General features: G+C 39.2%; 2 protein-coding genes across 4 annotated transcripts in view; both read right to left on the reverse strand.

The window, feature by feature from the left end:
- Positions 1-1423: 1423 nt before the first annotated feature.
- The window catches only part of LOC144654328 (dorsal-ventral patterning tolloid-like protein 1), a 28272-nt gene continuing 8293 nt past the window's right edge, over positions 1424-21402 (reverse strand). For 2 of the 3 annotated variants that reach the window (XM_078514436.1, XM_078514438.1), the window contains exon 6: positions 19276-21307. In XM_078514436.1, coding sequence (XP_078370562.1) covers positions 20868-21307 — 440 coding nt within the window. In that variant the 3' untranslated portion in view covers positions 19276-20867. Of the gene's footprint in view, positions 3548-3987; positions 4393-5292; positions 5722-19275; positions 21308-21402 lie in introns of those variants that run through there. The other variant, XM_078514437.1, reaches the window with a different exon arrangement.
- LOC144654120 (tolloid-like protein 2) lies at positions 6764-14296 on the reverse strand. The gene is made up of 3 exons (XM_078514220.1): positions 14023-14296; positions 8550-8600; positions 6764-7173 (listed from the first exon to the last, which is right to left on the reverse strand). Exons 1-3 carry the CDS (start codon positions 14051-14053, stop codon positions 6764-6766), a joined length of 492 nt encoding a protein of 163 aa, XP_078370346.1. The 5' UTR covers positions 14054-14296.

Here is a 21402-nt window from a genome sequence, read left to right on the forward strand (position 1 = left end):
CATGCGGAGTGAAAACTTATCTGCAATTTAAACGATTACCAAAGCGAAGCGCGTGAGGCCTAAAAATAGAATGCAAATGAATATAACACCCACGAGGCTTAGAAAACATCAACGTGTTCTGAGAGAAATAGAAGGAATCTTGGCGAAGTTTTCGTTTTATGAAAGTGTTTTAGGAACACCGGCTGTTTTAGAAAGTGTTTTGGAAGAATCGTCCGCCATTTCGGTTTGTTTGTCTGAGTCTTGTCTGAGTCGTGACGTCACTCGCGCGCTTCCCTATTGACAATCGATGTAATCGAGCGGAAAATTGATGAAAATCGATCAAAATTGAACAAAATTGATGAAATCAATGAAAATCAATGAAAATCGAGACTCGCAACTCTTTCGATCGTCGATTTTCGTCCCTTTCTGATATCAATCGATTAATTACTATCAATTACTATCGAGTATAATCGATTTTATCGTTCATCGAATTTCGTCGATATTTCGAACATACAGTCGCGTCTCGCTGATTGCATGGGCGGTAGCCGGGGTAACCGGTCGTTTCGCCTAGCTACGAGTAGCTTCGCTAACGACTAGTTCGCTTATATCTTATGTTGATGAACGTTTAATATATCAACTGCAACATATTTGCAATAAAGTGTTCAACACTCCAACTTAAATATTTCTAAAATAGGGAGTAAAAACACTGAGTATTTAAGAGGATCGAAATGCACCCTGAAGTGCAGAGAGCAGAAAACTGCATCTGCTCCGTGAATGTTTTTTTTTACGTTTCAGATTTCAGATTTTTTATTATTTTTAAATTTCTTTACACCTCGAAAGGTGTGTTTTTAAAAGGGAGCACATTTCCTACGGCGGTTTAAAGCTTAAATGCCATGAAAATACAAACAGGGAGGAGAAAACGGCGGTGGGACTGGGAACAAGTTCGAAAAACCAGGCCCGCAATACATGAAACCAGATTGATTGCAAGGACGGTACAACGGCAGGAGGGCAAAATTAGCTCTATTGGCTAAAAAATTTTTCCCTCCTGCCGTTGAACCGGCCTTGCAATCAATCTGGTTTTATTAACACTTAGAGTGACGTCTGGAACGAGCATTTCTTTAACAAGAGATCCGGCAGCAGACAAGCCAAATAGTTTTGTTCTTCGTTGCGAGGTCCCTGCATCCAAACTGCTTTTTTTTTTTCGCAATGCATATATGTAGTACCAATCCATAAACTGATCAGTTGAGTTGCTATTTTTGAAAGCAGCATTAGGGTGAATTTTACTTGATTTTACAATTGTCAAGGTTGCAAAATAAAACTAAATACCCGTTATATTACGAAAGCTGGCACGGCTTCCCAGGCTTTGGTTTGTTTTATTATGATCTTTTCTCCTATCGGCGATTCTCGGCAACTAAATACATCATGAAAGAGAACATTTTCGCTTTATTAACAACGTTTTATTACTATTTTCGTTTGATTGCAGCTTCCATTGTTAACTTTATAGTTGTTTATATCTAAGGCTATGTGCGTTGTTGCTCAATTTTACCCTGATGAATGGCAATATAATTATGATATGAAACAAAGGAAAATACCAAATTAATTGTGAGATTTTTTTTAGCGATTTTCATTTGTATACTTGCAAAGTTTTATCTAATTTAGCCCTTAAGCTGTAATTTTAAAACTTCAATAAAACTATCTACTATAAACTATCGTACCAAGGGTAAATTTGAACCACAAATAATCCCTTTATCTATACGTCCATGCCTATATGCCTATATCTACTACCATGCGACGCCCCCGGGGGGGGGGGGGGCACTCCCTTATTAGGGCTTAACGGGGACGTGCGGCTCGAAAGGGTATAGTTTTCAGGCTTTTTTGTCTTGAACGGGGTATATATTTCACCCATTTTAGTCTTAAACAGGGTATCTCTGCATGGACCAAAGTCAAACAGGATAGGCTTATATGCCTGCAGAGGTGTAACAAGCCGAATTTTCACAAATTCTTCCGTATTGCTGACTTACGTTGATTTTGGCATTGATACTTAGCTCAATTCACGATCACAACAAGCCAGTGAGGTACTTGTTTATGTCTTATACGGGGTATCAAAAATTGTCTTCAACAGGGTAGGAAAATCAGACGTTCGTGTCTTAAGCAGGGTCAGGGTTTAGGAGGCCGGGCCGCACCTCCCTACCCGAAATTATGTCGAGTACCCCCCCCCCCCCCGGGGGGGGGCGACGGCTTCGCAACTGTATCTGTATCTACATCTACATCAATGAATCTGTTTCTGCATCTTCAACCTCCAACTGTATTATATTATACAACTTGATCTGCATCTGCATATGAAATTGTATATGCATAGTTATTAAAAACTAGCAATGGTAGAGCAGTTTTCATTTGAGTGTCGTAAAACCAAAACCAAAGTAATTACTCTTGCCAATTACAAAGGACACAGACAATCCAGTGAACCAATCAAAACTCGAAGCAAATACATGTAGCTGGCACGAAGCGCGGGAAAACGTGCGTGAGCCAGTCACGATTGGTTTTGGGTTTTGTTCTGATTGGCTGAGAAAGTGGCGTAAGATTTTTAAGCCAATCACTAAGCTTAGTAATGCAAAACCAAAGCAAACACAATTTACTTTCGACACTCAAGTGAAAACCGCTCTATATTGCAATTCCTGCGTTTTAATTGGTTAACAGGTAATGCTATATGAGCTCATATACCATTGACTACAAATATGGTAGGCGATACGCGTCAACGAAAACAGCTGGGGAGCTCAAATATTACAATTCTTTTAAATAAAACAATTATTTCACTTGCTTGTTGGCTATCTACCATCTCATATCCAACGCGCGCTCGTAAAATAATTGTTAATTATTATTCAACAAATGCGCGCGCTGCCCATGCGTACATTATTCCTGCGATATACGTAGGTTGCGAATATTCGTCCGAAATTTTGTAAAGCGCTGCATAAATATATGTTATTCACCAGCCGGGAGGTCCGTATTGGGAAAAACTGTACCCGAGGTCTTAGATACCGCCCGAGGCCGCAAGAGAATACCGCCCGCTCTGTCTCTATATTTCTATCTGAATCTGCATCTGTCTCTACATCTACACCTGCAACTGTGTCTACAACTTTATCTGCATCCACAACTGTATCTGTATTTATCTTAATGGTATTTCACATGGAGTCACTTGAACTTCTGTGCTACCTACGACCGACGGCTTTCCAAAGAAGCCCTGGGGGTGGGTACTGTGGTACTGTTTCACTTCCGGTTTAGGGTGGTGATGGTTGTGCTGGAAATAGCGGATATGGGTTTGGTGCAGCTGGTAGGGATGAGTTTGATGGGGCTGGAGCTTAACCCACAGGAGGGGATGGGTAGGGATTCACTTCTGGCTGTGTGGTATGAGATTCCGCAGCTGTGGTAGTGGACATTGGGATTGTGGGAACAGCGGGACCACTTGGCTTCTTCTTGTGCTTTATGAAACACACGATAGAGCAAATAATCGCGATAAAAACTATCACACCGACAACAATACCAACAATCAATGCTGAAGAGCTGGTAGAACCTAAATACAAACAAAAAATAATAATAATAATAAGCAAGATCTGAGTAAACTTACAAAGCTAAGTGTGCTGTTTCCTTAGTCGGCTTACAATGTTTTGTTTCAACGGCTTTCGACATCGTTTCCAACTCTTGCAAAGAACAGAGCGTACACAGCGCGAGAGTCACATGACGCTACAAATTTACAAGTTAAGCCTCTTTGGTTTTTTACTTATTCTACCCGCGCCTTGCGGGTATAGTGGGCTGTAAATATTCCTATTAGAGAGACATACATTTGTGCAATAATCTATTTACCTTTGCTGAACCAATATATGAAACCACTGAAAACGTTACTCGACTAATCTATGAATATAAATTAATAAAGGTGAAAGGGCCTTTTCTATCAAACGATTTATTAGAAAATAACTTGAGAATTTTACGTAATGATCAGCTTTTTGCACTTACTGAGTTTATCCTGTGCTTCTGCTGTGTAAGTGGCCTTAAATCCGTTGAAATCAAACTTGGTATCTGATCTGAAACGCACCCACATGTAACGATTACTGGAGTGAATGTCGCCTGGAATTATATCACCACAGAATCTTCCTTTACTCTTACTATTGCTGTTTCTCCCATCGAAAACCTCCACATAATCTGCTGTACATGTGGATCCAAAGGTCGGCTCCAAGTAAAATCTGTCAAAGCTGAGTTTTATAATATTCCCGTCTGGTACAGTGATAAGCCAATCACAGCTCGAACCTGGCGGATAATAACCAGGTTCCTGTGGACTTTGTAGAGTTCCAGATGAGCCATTTAATTGCAGGTCGTTTTTGTAGACGTTCTCATTGAAACACAATTCCCTGGAACTGGGTCCTATGGACAATTAAAAGTACACGAGTTCGGCTTTTTTAAAAATGTCTGGCAAAAAATAGTATCGAGATTTTTTTAGAACAGATAATAAGGAACACTAGCAAAAAAGTGAATCACAAATCAAATTTTACCAATCAGATCACACCATTCCATAATCTAAGACATAAACTTTGGGGCACTTCCGTTTTTGTTATTGAAAAGCAGGAAAATGCATTGAATGTAGTAATTCATCCTTTCTCCCATCACAATATGAAATACCATAGTCTTGAACTGTGGGTGAAGAAATAACTACTCGAAACACTATATCTGCCGTGCGATGGTCTTTGTTGTAGTAATTTTACAATGTTATCTAGCAAGAAGCAAAAGCTTCTTTTTTCTGCCTATTTTCTGCAGCTTTGCCTGGGCGAACGGGCAACACTATTTCCATAACATTCAGAATAATTGTCATTATATGTTAGTTTTTCTTGTTGAAATGAAAGAAATTGTTCCTTAATTTGAACAGTCTGAATCGTCTCGCCAGATAAGAGGGCACCTCTGAGTAAATACGCAGATTTGAGTTCTCCTAAGATTGTTTTGGAATTTTGGCAAATTGCTCCTCGTCAATTGAAGATAGTTATATCATCCTTTACGCCCAGGCCAAACGAGGATGAGAGTTGATGAGAGTTCAAACTCTTACTCTTGTTTGGCATGGAACTCTCATGCACTGTCATCGACTCTCGTGCGCTCTCATGCGCTCTCATCGACTTTGAACGTGTTCAAATTTTTCATGAGGGTTGAAGAGAGTTTTTTCTTGTTTGGCCCGAATTGATGATAGTCAATGAGAGTTGACGTAAACTCACATGAGAGTCAACTCTCATCAACTCTCATCTTTGTTTGATCCGGGCTTAACACAATAATACTTACCGAAGTCTACTGCTTCATAACGAGCTTTGAAACCTTTCCTGCCGTCCCAACCTTTCGGCGAGTTAGAAAAAAAATCCACCCGCATGTACCTCCCCGTGGAATAAACCTCAGGAATACCAGAAAAGGAGGATTGGTATCCACAGTGAAAAGCAAGCTCTCTACTTTCCTGGTCTTGTCCATCACGTATCTGCACAAACCCCATCTCGATGACGTTTTGTTGATTACAACTGGTATAAGATGTTACAAGATCAAGGTCTTCAAACTTCAGCTTCACTCTTTTCCCGGAAGGGACAGTGATTGTCCAAATGCACCTGCCGTTTTCTGGGAAAGGAACTGGGTAACCGGGGCTAAAGAATGTACCAGACGGACCGCTTAGCGTCTGGACTGTATTACCTCCATACCATGGACGGCATATTCCAGAGGCTTCCTCTGCAGGTGGAAGAACAGCAAATATTTATAAAGAGGTCCTTTAGTTGAAGAATCCAGCGAAAGGTCTTCAAAAACAAAACTTGAATTCCAGCTTGTCAGTGATACAACAGCTTTGCATGCTTTTATTTTCTAAAGTTTTTGATTCTTTTCGAATAAATTATGATAGAGGTTCCACTTCGTTAGTTTCATAATCTCATAAGTCAGAAAACCACGGGGGGGGGGGGGGGGGGGATTCAAAAAGGGGAGGCTCTGCTTAGAGGTGCGATCCCTTACTTTTATATACCATATGCATTATGACAGCAAAAGTACCCCTTTCGTACATCTTTTATGGAAAAAGGTACCTCTTTCACAGCAACATTACCGTAATGATTCGATTTAGCGCCCGGGGCGCTTATTTACTTTTGTCACCTCAAGGGAGGGCGCTTATTCGAGACAGGGCGCTTATTCGGGACAGGGCGCTTATTTAATTTTTTGTAGAAACAACCAAATGTTCAACACAAAACTTAAATAAATATTAAAAAAAGTAAGAATAACAGAAACTGTAACAGTAACAAAATTGTGGAACGTTCAGTTACTTTTTAAAGAATTGTTCATGAGTTTACTATTCGACGTCGATGACTTCAGTTGGGGCAGTTATCCCCAATTGGGCCCCTTTTAAAGTAGGGGCGCTTATAAGAATGGGACCGCTAATTAGAATGGGGGGCGCTTATTGGAATAGGGGCGCTTATTGGAATAGGGGCGTTTATTGACAAAAACACATTCGAAGGGGGGCGCTTATTCGGAAGGGGGCGCTTATTTGTAGGAGGGCGCTAAATCGAATCATTACGGTACATGACATATACCAAAAACATGAAATGATACAGCCATAGAGCGCATTTGTTTGAAACATTTTAAACGGGAAGGCCTTGTCAAATATATAAATGACAGATTTCCCTGCCGTTTCATATAGCTGAACTTGTAAAAGGCCCTTTCAGGTGGAGGTTCCCCTTTTAGGTGGAGCCTCCACGTTTAGGCCATTATAGGGAGTCCCCCCATCCCCCCGTCAGAAGTAGCTAACCATTACTGTACCTTGTCTAACAGCTGAAAATCTGAAACTAAACCCGGATCCTTTGTAACTGTAAAGAAAGTCAGCATGAAACTTGACATACAGGTTTTCCCCAGTGGAATAAATAACTTCTGAATGTGTTGTACCACAGTATGATCCAAGAAGGGTTGATCCTGCACTCATACCATCATAAAACTTAAGCACATCATTGCACGGGGAACTCTGTTCCAATCTGAAGTCATTGAACGTGACCTTCACTATATAGCCACGAAAGGAAAGGCTGTTGTTTACTGTAATCAACCATGCACATTCCAAGTTATCGTAATAATCGACAGGATAGTTGGGACTTGTGATAGTTGCGTTGAAGTTTGCATAGGCAGTAACTGTCTGCGCAGGATAGGAACAATCTGAAATGTAATTAGGTATTGAAAAACTAACTTTGAAAAATGGCTCTTTTGAAAGAGGCTGTTTTACAGAAGTGTAAAAGTGCAGGCAATAATGCCAAAAGTTAATATGAGTACAGTTGAACCCCGTTATTTCAAACCGTCAGGAGAAACAAAAAATAGTTCGAAATAACGGGAGTTCGAAATAGCCAATAGTAAATGACTGAAGGGCAAATCCAAAGGGAAACGCGATTTAGTTCGAAATAACGCGGAATTCGAAATAACCGAGTTCGAATTAATCGAGTTTAACTGTATTTAGTAGTTTTCCACTGCTTGACTGAAGTCTGCACATGTTTGCAGTGTTTCAGCACGACAGAAGAAGCAGCCGTGAATACATTTATGCTGTCTCCTTTTATTGTGCTTGAACACAGTGACATTTGGTTGAACGAAGGTTAACCACAGGCAGACCACCCTATGTGTTCCCAGTTAAATCTCTGTTGACAGACAAAACGAACGATAGAAATTTAAAGATATCTATGGCGGTTATTAATAAAGCACTGAACAATACATGTTTAGGGTCATCACGATCCGAATACTTCAGTTAAGTTAAAAAGTCCTATTCGGCACGTGACTTGAGCTCTGACCAGCTGTTGCCATGGTAACTAGGACGAAATAATTCTGTTAACGTTTTAAAAAAATCGTAGTTAATCGGACCAGTTTTTGTAGTTTTCTGTTCGGTTTTCAGGACTGATTTCGTGTAAGAGCAAGAAAAATGTTTGCTTGAGCCTGAAAATTTACACAGCAGAGCGTTCCTGCACTATTTCAGCTTCGTCTACGTGGAGGAGGTTTTTTTTTTTTCCTAGGAAGCATATTTTGTGCCCTTGTAAATGAGATATTGGAGTCTTACCCTTGGAGTTATGGTCATGCACCATGGTCAATTTTGTATATTTTTTGTTGTGACATGGTGTACATGGTAATGCATATAAATTCAGTGTGGTATATACCTGATTAAAGAATCTTTGACTTATGAAAAGCATAAACCATGAACGATGCGAACGAAATGTTTACTGGGAAGAGGAAAATATAATCGTCGTCTGCGACAGAATAAACATGATAATAGGACAGGTTGTATAAATTGTACGCTTAAGGCTCTCGAAGAAGGAAAATATCTTGATGATCAATAAAGGGAATGTTACTAAGCTTACCAAGGTTGTCTACCTAGCATACCATTGGGTCATATCGTTCATGGTTTGTGCTTTTCACATTGTCAACATTTCTTCTATTAGCTAAGTATATTTGAAACACTGAAACAATCACGCCAAAAACAAATAACTTAAAAGTAACAAAATGTAAGCAATAAATAAGAAATAAAAATGACATATTAAACAACAAAAACTTACTACTGATCTGTGCAAATGAAGTTCTTGCTGCGCAGGAAATCAATATTAGACCTATAACAAAAAATAAAATGTGTTATTTCTAGGTCGGTCCGTATTGGGTCGGTCCGTACCCTCGGCCTTGAGCACGGCCCTCGGCCTGCGGCCTCGGGCCGTACTCAAGACCTCGGGTACAGTTTTTCCCAATACGGACCTCCCGGCCGGCAAATAACGTTTTTATTTTTTTCCTACTTAAGTTTGTTTGGATTTAAGAAACCGTGAAAAAATCTGTCACAAAATCTTTGTTTGTATACGCGCGGATTTGATTTCAATGTTGAGTGCGACTTGATCGACAAGCAAGAGTCAAGCATTAAGCAAGACAAACATTAATTCCGAATAAAATAGCTTCGCTTAAAATGAACCGTACTCAAGAAATGTTCAGCTTAATTTACACTGCAGAAAATCAAGAAAAGTAAATGAAGTCATACTAAAATATAGCACAAATATGCCACAAAACCTAACACTTTTAAATCGATTTCGGCTTCCCGAACAATTCCCTATAAGCTTAAATGTTTTGAAAAGTCTTGATAGAAGCTTTGCAACTTGGCTAAGCCTATTTTTCTGATTCAAAAATACTCTTTGACCGAAAAGCAGTTTAACAAGCTATTAATACAGTTGTATTTAACAAATTAATAGTCTCTGCGTTGATTCTTATTCTGATAAACAGTGCCAAACTGAATGAAATGCGTAGCGTCTACGTACGGCACAATATTGTGATAATTAATTTGTCCGTTTTTAATCAAAGAATCTCATTTCCTTGAATGATGGTAAATAGTGTTCTGTTTTAGCAAAAAGTGACAGATAAACAATGCAGTTTAGCACGTAGATAGAGTCTAAAAAACCAAATGAATTTTACCGCAATGGCGTGAAAATCATTGCGAGATGAACAAACAACGGCAAACTGCGAACGGTAAACTACAACTCGATTTTGTTGAGAAATAAATAAATACCTCGCCTTTTGAAGAACTTTGAGGCCTTTATTTCCACTGCTTTTTTGTCCTTTAGCATTAACAATGGATGGTGAGGCTATTTTTGTCTTTGGAGAGCAAAACTTTCATGTGTTCGTTAGACTCAAAGGTGCAAAATGATTTCGCGCCGTGAGCGGTCCGTATGCGGGGTCCGGATGAGAAAAACCGGACCGCTGGAACGCGCGCAATTAGCCAATCAGATTAAAGGATTCAGGATTCCGGACCGCTGAGATGCTTGAGAAAAAAATAAAATGTGTTATTTCTATAATAGAGGGAGGCACAGTGGCCTTATGGTTTGTGCTCTGAACTCTGGATTGAGTAGTCCAGGTTAACCCTTGATGGGTCACTGCATTTAGTTCTTGGGAAAGACATTTTACTCTCAATCAGTGCCCTAGTACTCTTTACTCAGGCATAAATGGGCACCAACAAATTTAATGCCGGAGGCAGGGCTGCAATGGACTATCATAATGTAACCATAACTGTGATGTAAGGTAATTTGAAACAGCAAAGCAAAGCAGCAGGAGAAGTCCAGGTACTGCATGCGAACTTTGCAGGTTTAAAAGAGAATAACGCTGGGCTACTGCTACAGAGTTCATGTGATTTATTTCAATAAGCCCTGACGTTTCTCAACTAATCTCATAGTATCGATTATCCTTGAACGTTTTCTAAGGTTGGCTTTGAAAGAATCGGTATCAACCTCCACCAACAAAACTAAACGTCTGTAACACGTCCCCATGATAGCGTGGCACAGTTTCGAGAACAGATCGTGTTTTGAGGGGCAGTCAGGGGCAGCTCTGACGCGTGTATGTTTTTATTTCAAAATAAATTCAGTGTTTTTGACTACAGTACACTATTTGCTTTGACTTGTCACGTATTGACAGGCATGGTTAGAGTTATCGAGAGTAAAATTATGTAGAAAATAACCTGAAGGGAAATCGATTTTGGTTTGAGTTAACGCGAGGGTTCGAGTTATTGGGAGTAGGCTGTAATGCACTTTCTTAATTGTTCGTTAAGGTTTCATCAAATCTCTAACAATGCAGAGCAACAATAAAACTCACACAAGCAATTAAAAGCACGAAGACGCGGCTTTTGAAGAACGAGTGATTCCCTCGGTTTCGTCTCCGGTGAGAAATAACATTGTGATTGGTCTGTTCTTCCGCTCCTTCTTTTGACTTCGACCATTTATTTTTCACTGGATCATAAGCGAAGAAGTCTTAAGCGGAATCAGAAGAAAATGAAAACGTTCCATTCTTCCGACTACTTAAAGATTTTTTTTAATTCGGGAAGCGCCTCGCATGGGTACTTGCGTCCCGTTCGCGCTTTCCCCTTTGGGAAATACCCTTGCCTATTTTTTTTAATTCTGTATTTTTTTTAATTCTGTAAAAATTATGTCATTTTCCCAATAAATTTTTTGATAATAAAGCTTTTTGATAATAAAGCTTATATCGGATAAACTTAAAAGTAGTCGCTGAATGAGGTGTTGCTGAGCCAAATGTGCATAGTTGTCTTGAGTTGTTTCTCTCAGGTCTCATTAACATCAGATTTTACTTGCAATAAACTTAAACTTACATTCTGGGACGTACGCAAATTTAGACAACGTGCAAATTAAATCGTATCCACAATTAATTTGTCTGCAGGCCAAGGTCTGCACTGGAAAATGAAAAGCTTGCGCTATGTACACATACTATTAATGATAAACGTTAATCAGAATAACTCAGCACCGATTAAGGTACATATGCCCATTTTTTCACAGTTGACATTAAAGCTTATGTTTTCTGTCAACTCTTCGTCGCATCACTTTACTCAGAAGAGAAAAACTATATAAAAGCTGAACGTAAAAACGGTTAACTTACCTACTATGTTCATGCTTGCTGTAAGTGTCATGGAAATCGACTCCGAAAGAGAAACGCATCAGTAATGTGGGTCCTAGCCGGGGGGGGGGGGGGGGGGGGCACAGGTGGCACAAGCTTTCAATTGTTAGGGAAAAATCGCCTTGTTTTGAATTATGAACTCAGTAAAACTACTGTCGCTCGGAAATTGTAGAATCAGTAAAACCACGGTCGTTCGTGAATTTTTAACTCAGTAAAACTACTGTAATTGGTAATTATACTATGAATGATGTAATCATCCCGTAAAAGTACTAGCCGTAGTCGTATGACCTTAAGTAAAACTACAGACAACCAGTACTTTGTAAATTTAGCACATACTGCCAACGTGGCAAGAAATCGAATTTATATCTCTTTACCAAACTTTCTATAACCTTCGTTGAGACAATTAAGACACGTGAAATGTGCATGTTATAAGTTATTTTTAGTAACCGAACTCGTGTTAGACTTTTATGTAATGTCCTTAGCTGATGTAATACCCAGACAGCCGCAAGTATAAGGTTTGCAACATTGCTACTGTAATTTTGATTTACGTCTATTTCTGAATTGTATAACACTGCAAGAGGAAGATTAAACAACGTTGTGAATCATTTTTCTGTGTGTGAGTCTTGGGTTTGTCCGAATTCCAGTTGCCGCGGATTCTCGTGTACAGGAAATGTGGAAATAAACTTCACTTATTTCAGTGTGGGGTTGTTTTTGCGTCCTTTGTGTGATCCAGGGTTAATCTGGGGCTATTTGAGGCGAGTTTTGGATTCGGTACTATGAGCATTTGTATGGATTTGAAAATAAGTTGATCTTCTTGTTCCTTTGCAAAGCTACAATAAAGCTTGAAACCTTATCTGGTGTGCTTATTTTGTCTTTCTAGTGCCTCCGAAAGTCACACGCGCGATTTTTGTTTGAACGGTCTATGGCACACTCTCATTCTTTTGGTGCACGTGATAGAGTCGTATTAATAGAGGCTGTAGTGAAGGGCTAGCACGAGTGTTCATTTACAAACAAAATAAAAAGAGCAAGCGAATTACTGGAGTTTTGTGATTTTGAGAGGCTGGATACCAGTTTTCTGAGAAAAAGGAAGAAAATGGCCGGATCTCCTGTTATTTGAGGGAGTCGGTACTTTCAAGAAAAGTTAATTTTTTGTTGTTCAACTAATCCGTCATTATAGAGGACTAATTAGAGGGCATTGTCCATCCAACACGGGCTTCAACTGACCAGACGTTTACGAGAGTTTACAACACACTTTCAATTAAGTTTTTCGTAATTTCGACACATTTAGAGGAAAATTAAAGCAGCGACAGATCTCTTTTTAGTTTTAGGAAGAGAAAAAATTACAATAGGTAAGACTTTCAATTGCTCATGCCCCACATAATGCGGAATAAAAACTTATCTGCAATTTAAACGATTACCATAGCGAAGGGCGTGAGGCCTCAAAATAGAATGCAAATGAATATACCCCCACGAGGCTTAGAAAAACATCAACGTGTTCTGAGAGAAATAGAAGGAATCTAGGCGAAGTTTTCGTTTTATGAAAGTGTTTTAGGGACACTGGCTGTTTTAGAAATTGTTTTGGAAAAATCGTCCGCCATTTCGGTTTGTTTGTCTGGGTCTTGTCTGAGTCGTGACGTCACTCGCGCGCTTCGCTATTGACAATCGATACAATCGATGCGGCAAATTGATAAAAATCGATCAAAATTGGACAAAATTGATGAAAATCAGTGAAAATCGAGACTAACGACTCTTTCGATCGTCGATTTTCATCGATTTCTGATATCAATCGATTAATTACTATCAATTACAATCGATTTTATCGATCATCGAATTTCGTCGATATTTCGAACATACAGTCACGTCTCGCCGCTTGCATGGGCGGTAACCGGAGTAACTGGTCGTTTTGCCTAGCTACGAAACGCTTCGCTAACGATCAGTTCGCTTATATCTTATATTGATGTACGTTTAATATATCAACTGCAACATATTTGCAATAAAGTGTTCAACACTCCAACTTAGATATTACTCCAATAGGGAGTGAAAAAACTGAATATTTAAGAGGAGCGAAATGCACCCTGAGGTGCACAGAGCATAAAACTGCATCTGCTCTGTTAATGTTTTTTTTTTAGACTTTATAATTCAGACTTTTTATTATTTTTAGATTTCTTTACACCTCGAAAGGTGTGTCTTTTAAAAGGTAGCGCATTTCCTACGATGGTTTAAAGCTTAAATCAAAACCATGAACGACTTTTACATTGAAAAACATGCATGTAATTCTAAAGCGAACTGTTTATATTGGTCTGATTTACTATCATTGTGCACTATTCTCCGCGAAGGTGCAGCTAGAATCGATCTCCACGACATTATTAACGTAGGCAGGGCGGATTAATTTCTCCGATTGATCATGAGCTTTCCAATTTAAATAGAGCAAGACTTGCAGGCCTCAAGTGTATACTAGTTCTGCGATAAAAAAATATTCGCTAAAAAACGTTCGACGCCCGGTTTGTAGCTGACAACTCATGTCCCGAAAATCTTAAGCTTCAGTACAACAAATGCAGACTTTAGATTAAACCTTGAGAACAAGAAAACACAACTTACCCAAAATCTTCCAGCTTAGTGTAAGTTCCATGGGTAAATTTGTTGGAAATATTCGAAGTCTGCCTTGGTGTCTTGTGTCTTGAAAATAGAGCGGTTTTCACTTGAGTGTCGAAAGTAAATTGCGTTTGCTTTGGTTTTGCATTGCTACGCTTAGTGATTGGCTTAAAAATCTCGCGCCGATTTCTCAGCCAATCAGAACTAAAACCAAAACCAATCGTGACCCGCTCGCGCACGTTTTCCGGCGCTTCGTGCAGCTACATGTATTTGCTTCGAGTTTTGATTGGTTCACTGGATTGTCTTTGCCCTTTGTGATTGGCCAGAGTAATTACTTTGGTTTTGGTTTTACGACACTCAAGGGAGTGTGTGATATAGTTTGTTATTAAAAACTAGCTATGGTATATTACAATTCCTGAGTTTCGATTGGTTTACACTGTCTACACTCACTCACTCACTCAATCCTCTTCATGCCCTTGGGAACATAAGGCCGTTCGATTGGTTTACAGGCCATGGTATATGAGCTCATAATTTTTTATGGTAGGTATACGCGTCCACGAGAACAGCTGGAGCGCTCAAATATTGCAATTCTTTGGGTGTTTTTTATAGAACATTTATTCCACTACGCAACTCGTTGGCTAGCTATCTACTATCTCATATTCACACACGCTCATGGGATAAATGTTAAATTTAGACTGTTGATACGAAAATCGCTCGTATGGCCGTCCGAAGCACTAGAAAGACAAAAAAGGACACCAAATAACGTTCCAAGCCTTATTCTAACTTTTCAAAGGAAGAATGAGATAACTTATTTTCAAGTCCATACAAACTCTTATAGTACGCTTTGGTCACCCTTGGTCACTGCTCCTGAAAAAGAAAACTACACCGAACAGTGACCGAATCAAAAACTTGCCTCAAATGGCCTCAGATTAACCCTGGATTCCACAGAAGACACATTAATTATTGTAAAGTAACAATCAACTCAAAACCCCTCAAATTACTCAAGTTTGCCATTTTGTGCCGCGGAGACAATGAAATAAACAAATGAGGTAGATTTATGTTGATTTTTAGGTTAAATGTAAATATTTCTCACAGCATTTTTACGACAATAGAACCCTTTCCATATTCACATACATTCTAGTTTCCGGCGTGTCCAATCGATGAAAATTGATCATCGGAAAACAATCGATATAATTAATATAATCGATAAAAATTAAGATGTTTTTTTATAGAACATTTATTCCACTACGCGACTCGTTGGCTAGCTATCTACTATCTCATATTCAACACGCGATCATGGGACAAACGTTAAATTTAGACTGTTGATACGAAAATCGCTCGTATGGCCTTCCGAAGCACTAGAAGGACAAAATAAGGATACCAGTTAACGTTTCAAGCCGTATTGTAGCTTTTCAAAGGAAAAAAAGATATTTCAACTTATTTCCAAATCCGTACATTTCCGGCGTGTTCTGAAGCGATGAAAATCGATCATCGAAAACCAATCGATATAAACAATACAATCGATAAAAATTAATCGATTAATATCAATTGGTTTCACCAATCAATGAAAATCGAGACTCACAAGTCAAGTCCACTTAACTGTCTCAATTTTTATCGATTATTATCAGTTTTAATAAATGAAACATTTATGAATTCTTACAACATTTTGTAAGCCTGGTTGTAAGCGGATACGTTACGCATCCGTTCGCATGGACTCAAGTCAGCCTTGCTGAAGTCTTGCGAGTCGTTAAATGACGGACAAAATGAACGTTTTATTAACAAAAGCCGCAGAGAAGGGCTACCACGAGTGTCCATTTACAAACAAAATAAAAAGAGCAAGCGAATGTCCGGGAGTGTTGTGATATTGAGAGGCTGCATACCAGTTTTATGAGAGGCGAAATTTTCTGTGTTATAGTTAAGTCTGTACGCGGAAAAAGGGGGAAAATGGCCGGATCTCTTGTTATTTGAAGGAGTCGGTACTTTAAAAAACGTTGTTCAATTAATCTGTCATTGTTCACAGCGATTATAGAGGGTTTCAACTGACCAGAGTTTTAGAAGAGTTTTCAACACACTTTCAATCAAGTTTTCGTAATTTCAACACATTTAGAAGTAAATTAAAGCAGCGACAGATCCTTTTTAGGAAGAGAAAAAAAATATAATGCCCCGGTTAACGCGGTGCGAAAACTTGTCTGAAATCTATTACAATAGCGAAGCGTGCGAGGTCTAAAAATAGAATGCAAACGAATATAGCCCACGAGGCTTAGAAAACATCAGCGTGTTCTGAGAGAAATAGAAGAAATCTTGGCGAAGTTTTCATTTTATGAAAGTGCTTTAGGAACACCGGCTGTTTTAGAAATTGTTTTGAGAAAGTCGTCCGCCATTTCGGCTTGTTTGTCTGAGTCTTGTCTGAGTCGTGATGTCACTCACGCGCTTCGCTATTGACAATCGATATAATCGATGCGGCAAATTGATAAAAATCGATCAAAATTGGACAAAATTGATGAAAATCAGTGAAAATCGAGACTAACGACTCTTTCGATCGTCGATTTTTTATCGATTTCTGATATCAATCTATTAATTACTATCAATTACTATCGATTATAATCGATTTTATCGATCATCTAATTTCGTCGATATTTCGAACATACAGTCACGTCTCGCCGCTTGTATGGGCGGTAACCAGGGTAACCGGTCGTATTGCCTAGCTACGAAACGCTTCGCTAACGATCAGTTCGCTTATATCTTATGTTGATGTACGTTTAATATATCAACTGCAACATATTTGCAATAAAGTGTTCAACACTCCAACATAAATATTTCTAAAATAGGGAGTAAAAACACTGAGTATTTAAGAGGATCGAAATGCACCCTGAGGTGCACAGAGCATAAAACTGCATCTGCTCTGTGAATGTTTTTTTACATTTCAGATTTTTTATTATTTTTAAATTTCTTTTCACCTCGAAAGGTGTGTCTTTTAAAAGGGAGCGCATTTCCTACGGCGGTTTAAAGCTTAAATGCCAGGAACGACTTGTACATTGAAAGACATTATAATTCTAATGCGAACTGTTTATACTCAGGTCTGACTTTATAATTATTAGCTATCATGATTGTGCATGAACCTTTTTCTTTCTGTTCTCCGTGAAGATTCAGCTAGATGCGTTCTTCACAACATTATTAACGTAGTCACAGCGGATTAATTTTTCCGATTGAACATGAGCTTTAAAATTCAAGTAGAGTTGACTTACAGGCCTCAAGTGTATACTGCGATTAAAATATTATTCGCTAAAACGTTCGACGTCGGCCCGGCATGTTGCTGACAACTCATGTCACGAAAATCTTAAGCTTTAGTATACGTTCAACAAATGCAGAATTTAGTATAAAAAAAAGACAAATTTAAATTACCTAGAATCTTCCAGCCAAGTGAAAGTTCCATGGGGAAATTGTTGGTAATATTCGATGCCTGCCTCGCTGTCTTGAAAATACAAACAGTGAGGAGAAAACGACGGTAGAACTGGGTCCAAGTTCGAAAATCCAGGCCCGCAATACAAACGTTTTTAATTCATCATCATCACATCCTATGCTTATACACCAGGGTATACACGAATCGACAAGCTTGCACTTAATAAAATAATAGTAAGATTTCCACACACCCCCATACATTGATTATGTTTCATGCAACTATTTTATACTATCCATACCAGACAGACAAACAGCAATCATATCTGTAAGAAGGAGTCAGTCAGAAAGTTGTATGTATGGGCAGCTGTGCGGAAATCTTGCCATCAAAATCAGAAAAACCAAACACCTGTGATATCATTATATTTCTCAACACGACGCCTTAGCACATTTTGGAGTATTATAGTGGCAGTACTTGAGTGGAATCTGAAAATCGGCGACAAAGCGTTTCAGCTAAACGACGCAAATAAGTAATGGAACTGAAACGTTTCATGGGCTTTGGCTTGTTTTGTTATGGTTTTGGTCGCCTATAGACGTTTGTCGGCCCGTTGTAAATCTTGTCGGCTTGCAACCACGAGACAAAGCGGCCATGCTGGTGGACAAAACAATAAAAACATTTTTCGTAGAATTTACACGATAAAAGAGTTAAGTTTCCAGCGATGGGAGACGCTTTGTTCTTGTCCACCAGCATGGCTGCTGTGACGTCAGTTGCAAGCCAGCAATACTACAGTCCGCGTGAGAGCTTAAAATTCGAGTCACAAATGACTTTATCAACTAGTACTTAGTAATCAGGCGAGCTAGACAACTGAATGCGCCATCATATAAGAGAAAATTTTCGTTTTTTTACAGCTTCTATTGTTAAATCTATCATTTTATACTAAAATATTAAGGAGCGGCGATATGAAGTAGCATTACTGGGAAGGTACTAAGTACTACGTGAATATAAATTACAGCTATTTCTTTAATAAATGGAGCAGTTATTAGTGTATCTCTGTCCTAAATAGGGCCTGAACCTGTCCTAGACAGGGTATCGCTGCATGCCTGTCCTTGAGTATTTACACTGTTTTCGCCTTCGCTTCAATAAAAAGCATTGTTTTATTTGGTGGGATCGGTGTTCGCATTTCAATGCGTTGAACATCGCGTACTGGACGCAATCACAACAAAGCGTAAATGATTGTCGATGTTGTCCTTTGTCCTAAATAGGGTCTTAAAATAGGGTGTGTTGTCCTACACAGGGTACGTATTTTAAGTTTTTATTGTCCTTAACAGGGTCAGGGTTTCAAACCCCCAGCGGCACCCCTATACCTAAACGTAGGTCAAGTACCACCCCCTCCCCGAACGGGGTTCTAACAATCTTGTTATTTGCCGTGCAGTGTCTTCAAATTCTCCCCCATATACAAATGACGCCTTTTTCATATTAGAAGAAGCCACCACACTGTAAGCTTGTGGACGCAGACGGTTTCCGCTTGTTCACAGGACATAACGCTGTAAACAAGCTAAAGCTGACGGTCCCTCAGGGGGTGCGGATGCTTTCACTAGTGCACTCTGTAGTCATGGATACGATTGTTATGTAGCATGTAATTGGTTAAGAAGTCGTAAAATGTAACCTTATCAGTCAGAGCAAACGTTACTTTTCAACCAATCAGAAGCAAAACTAAACTCATGATTTTCCTCGCACTTGATATAATTTGTCTATTTTTCTGCGGGTTTTGATTGGCTCGGCGTTTGCTTTGATTGACAGCTGTGATTATTTTGCTTTTACAGTCATTTGACAACCACTTTAAAAAGGAAGTAAATGAAAACAATAAATTAAATATCATTTATTTACTATTGTTCACAATTTTCCTCAAACTACTCCGGAACCATGCAAGTGAACTGCTCGTGAGAGAAGCTTCCATTTGAGTGTCGTAAAACCAAGCAATTTCAATGACCAATCACAAGAAACGAAAACAGTGCGATTAACCAATAAGAACACGAGCCAAATTCACGTGACCGGCGCCAAGCGCGGGAAACGCGTAAGAACAAGTGCCACTTGGTTTTGGTTTGGCTTCTGATTGGTTGATAAGGTGGCGTGAGTTTTTAAACCAATCACAGAGCAAAGAAATGTAAAACGAAAGCACTTCCGAACTACTTTCGACACTCAATTGAAAACTGCTATAACGAGTCATAATAACGAGTTATCCTTGTGTGATAGAAGGTTCCACTTAGTAAAACCCAGATTTCCAACATATACCGAGACAACTTTACATGCATATTATAACATAAGGTTCGCGATAAAGGCAAATATGCATAAAATAAAATTGCAATTAAAGTACGTCTTAGAGACTAAATACTACAATAAAATTACTTTAAAAAAAGTTATATTTTACCGCAAAAAGCCATTCCCTTCACAATTAGTTTCGATCCAAATTTACCTCATACTTGTTTTCTACATTGTATATCATTTTGTATCTGAATCTACATCTGCAACTGTATCTAAAATGTTTTTGTACTTGGTACATATTGTAAGCCTTTGTATTTTACAAGGAGTCAGTTCTGTACTTATTACAACGGCTTACCAGCTGTATAAATTTACATCTGTATCTGCATCTTCACCTAAAACTGTGTCTGCACTGTGAGTTTCTGTATCTACAACTTAATCTATATCTATAATGGTTTTTGTACTTGGTACATATTGAAACAATCTTTATATTTCACATGAGATCAGTCAGTTCTGTACTTCATACGACGGCTTCCCAACTGTATGTACAACTTTATCTTCATCTGCATGTGTATCTACATCTTTCACCTGCAACTGTGTCTACAACAGATTATGCATCTGAAACTGTATCTGTATCTGTATTTACATCTGCAACTTGATCTGCATTTGCATCCCAAACCGTACCTATATCTTCCCCTGCAACTGTACAATGTTATACAACTTGATCTGTATCTGCATATGAAACTGTATGCACATAAATATCTGCATAGTACCTGCATCTGTATCTGTATCTACACCTGCAAATGTGTGTGCAACTTTTACTGCATCTGCATTAACAGGCGAGCATCTTAATCTACAATCCTGCTACCTACATCTTTACCTGTCACTGTAACTGCATCTGAAACCAAAATTACATCAGCATAGTTACATGTTTATGCAACTGTATCTGCATCTGTCTCTATATCTCTATCTGCATCTACATTTGTACCTACATCTACGCCTGCATGCCTCTGTGTCTTCAACTGTACCTACATCTATAGCTGTACCTTTATCTATCTTAGTATCTCACATGGAGTCACTTCAAGTGTTGTGCTACCTACAACGGCTTTCCACAGAAGCCATGGCACCTTTAGATTGGGTCCACGGGCAGATTTTTGCCTGTTGTCTGGCAATAAAGCGGTAAATGAGCTAAAGCTTACGGACTCTGAGGAGGAGCGGACGCTTTCGCTGGTGCATTCTGAAGCCATGGATAAGATTGCCCTGGGGGTGGGTACTGTGGCACTGTTTCACTTCCAGGGTAGGGTGGAGGTGGTTCTGATGGATATGGCGGATATGGGCTTGGTGCAACTGGTAGGGTTGGATTTGTTTGGGCTGGAGCATAACCCACAGGAGGGGGTGGGTAGGGATTTACTGGTGGTTGATAAGGTGGCTGAACAGGAGCGGGAGGGGGATGATGAATCACTCCTGGCTGTGTGGTATGAGATGCTGTAGTTGTGGTAGTCGACATTGCCATTGTAGCACCACCGGCACCACTGGGCTTCTGTTTGTGCTTTATGACGCACACGATGCCGCAAATAATCACAATCATGACTATCACAATAAGAACAATCATGCCAATAATCACTGCCGAAGAACCTAGGGACAAACAAAAATAAACAACTAAATAAGTAAAGGCTTGACAAACCTCACAAACCTGAAGATTGTTGTTTCATTACTCGTCACATGGTAAT

The sequence above is a fragment of the Oculina patagonica genome, chromosome 5, assembly GCF_052425735.1.
Source record: "Oculina patagonica isolate OP01 chromosome 5, crgOcupat, whole genome shotgun sequence".
NCBI lineage: Eukaryota > Metazoa > Cnidaria > Anthozoa > Scleractinia > Oculinidae > Oculina > Oculina patagonica.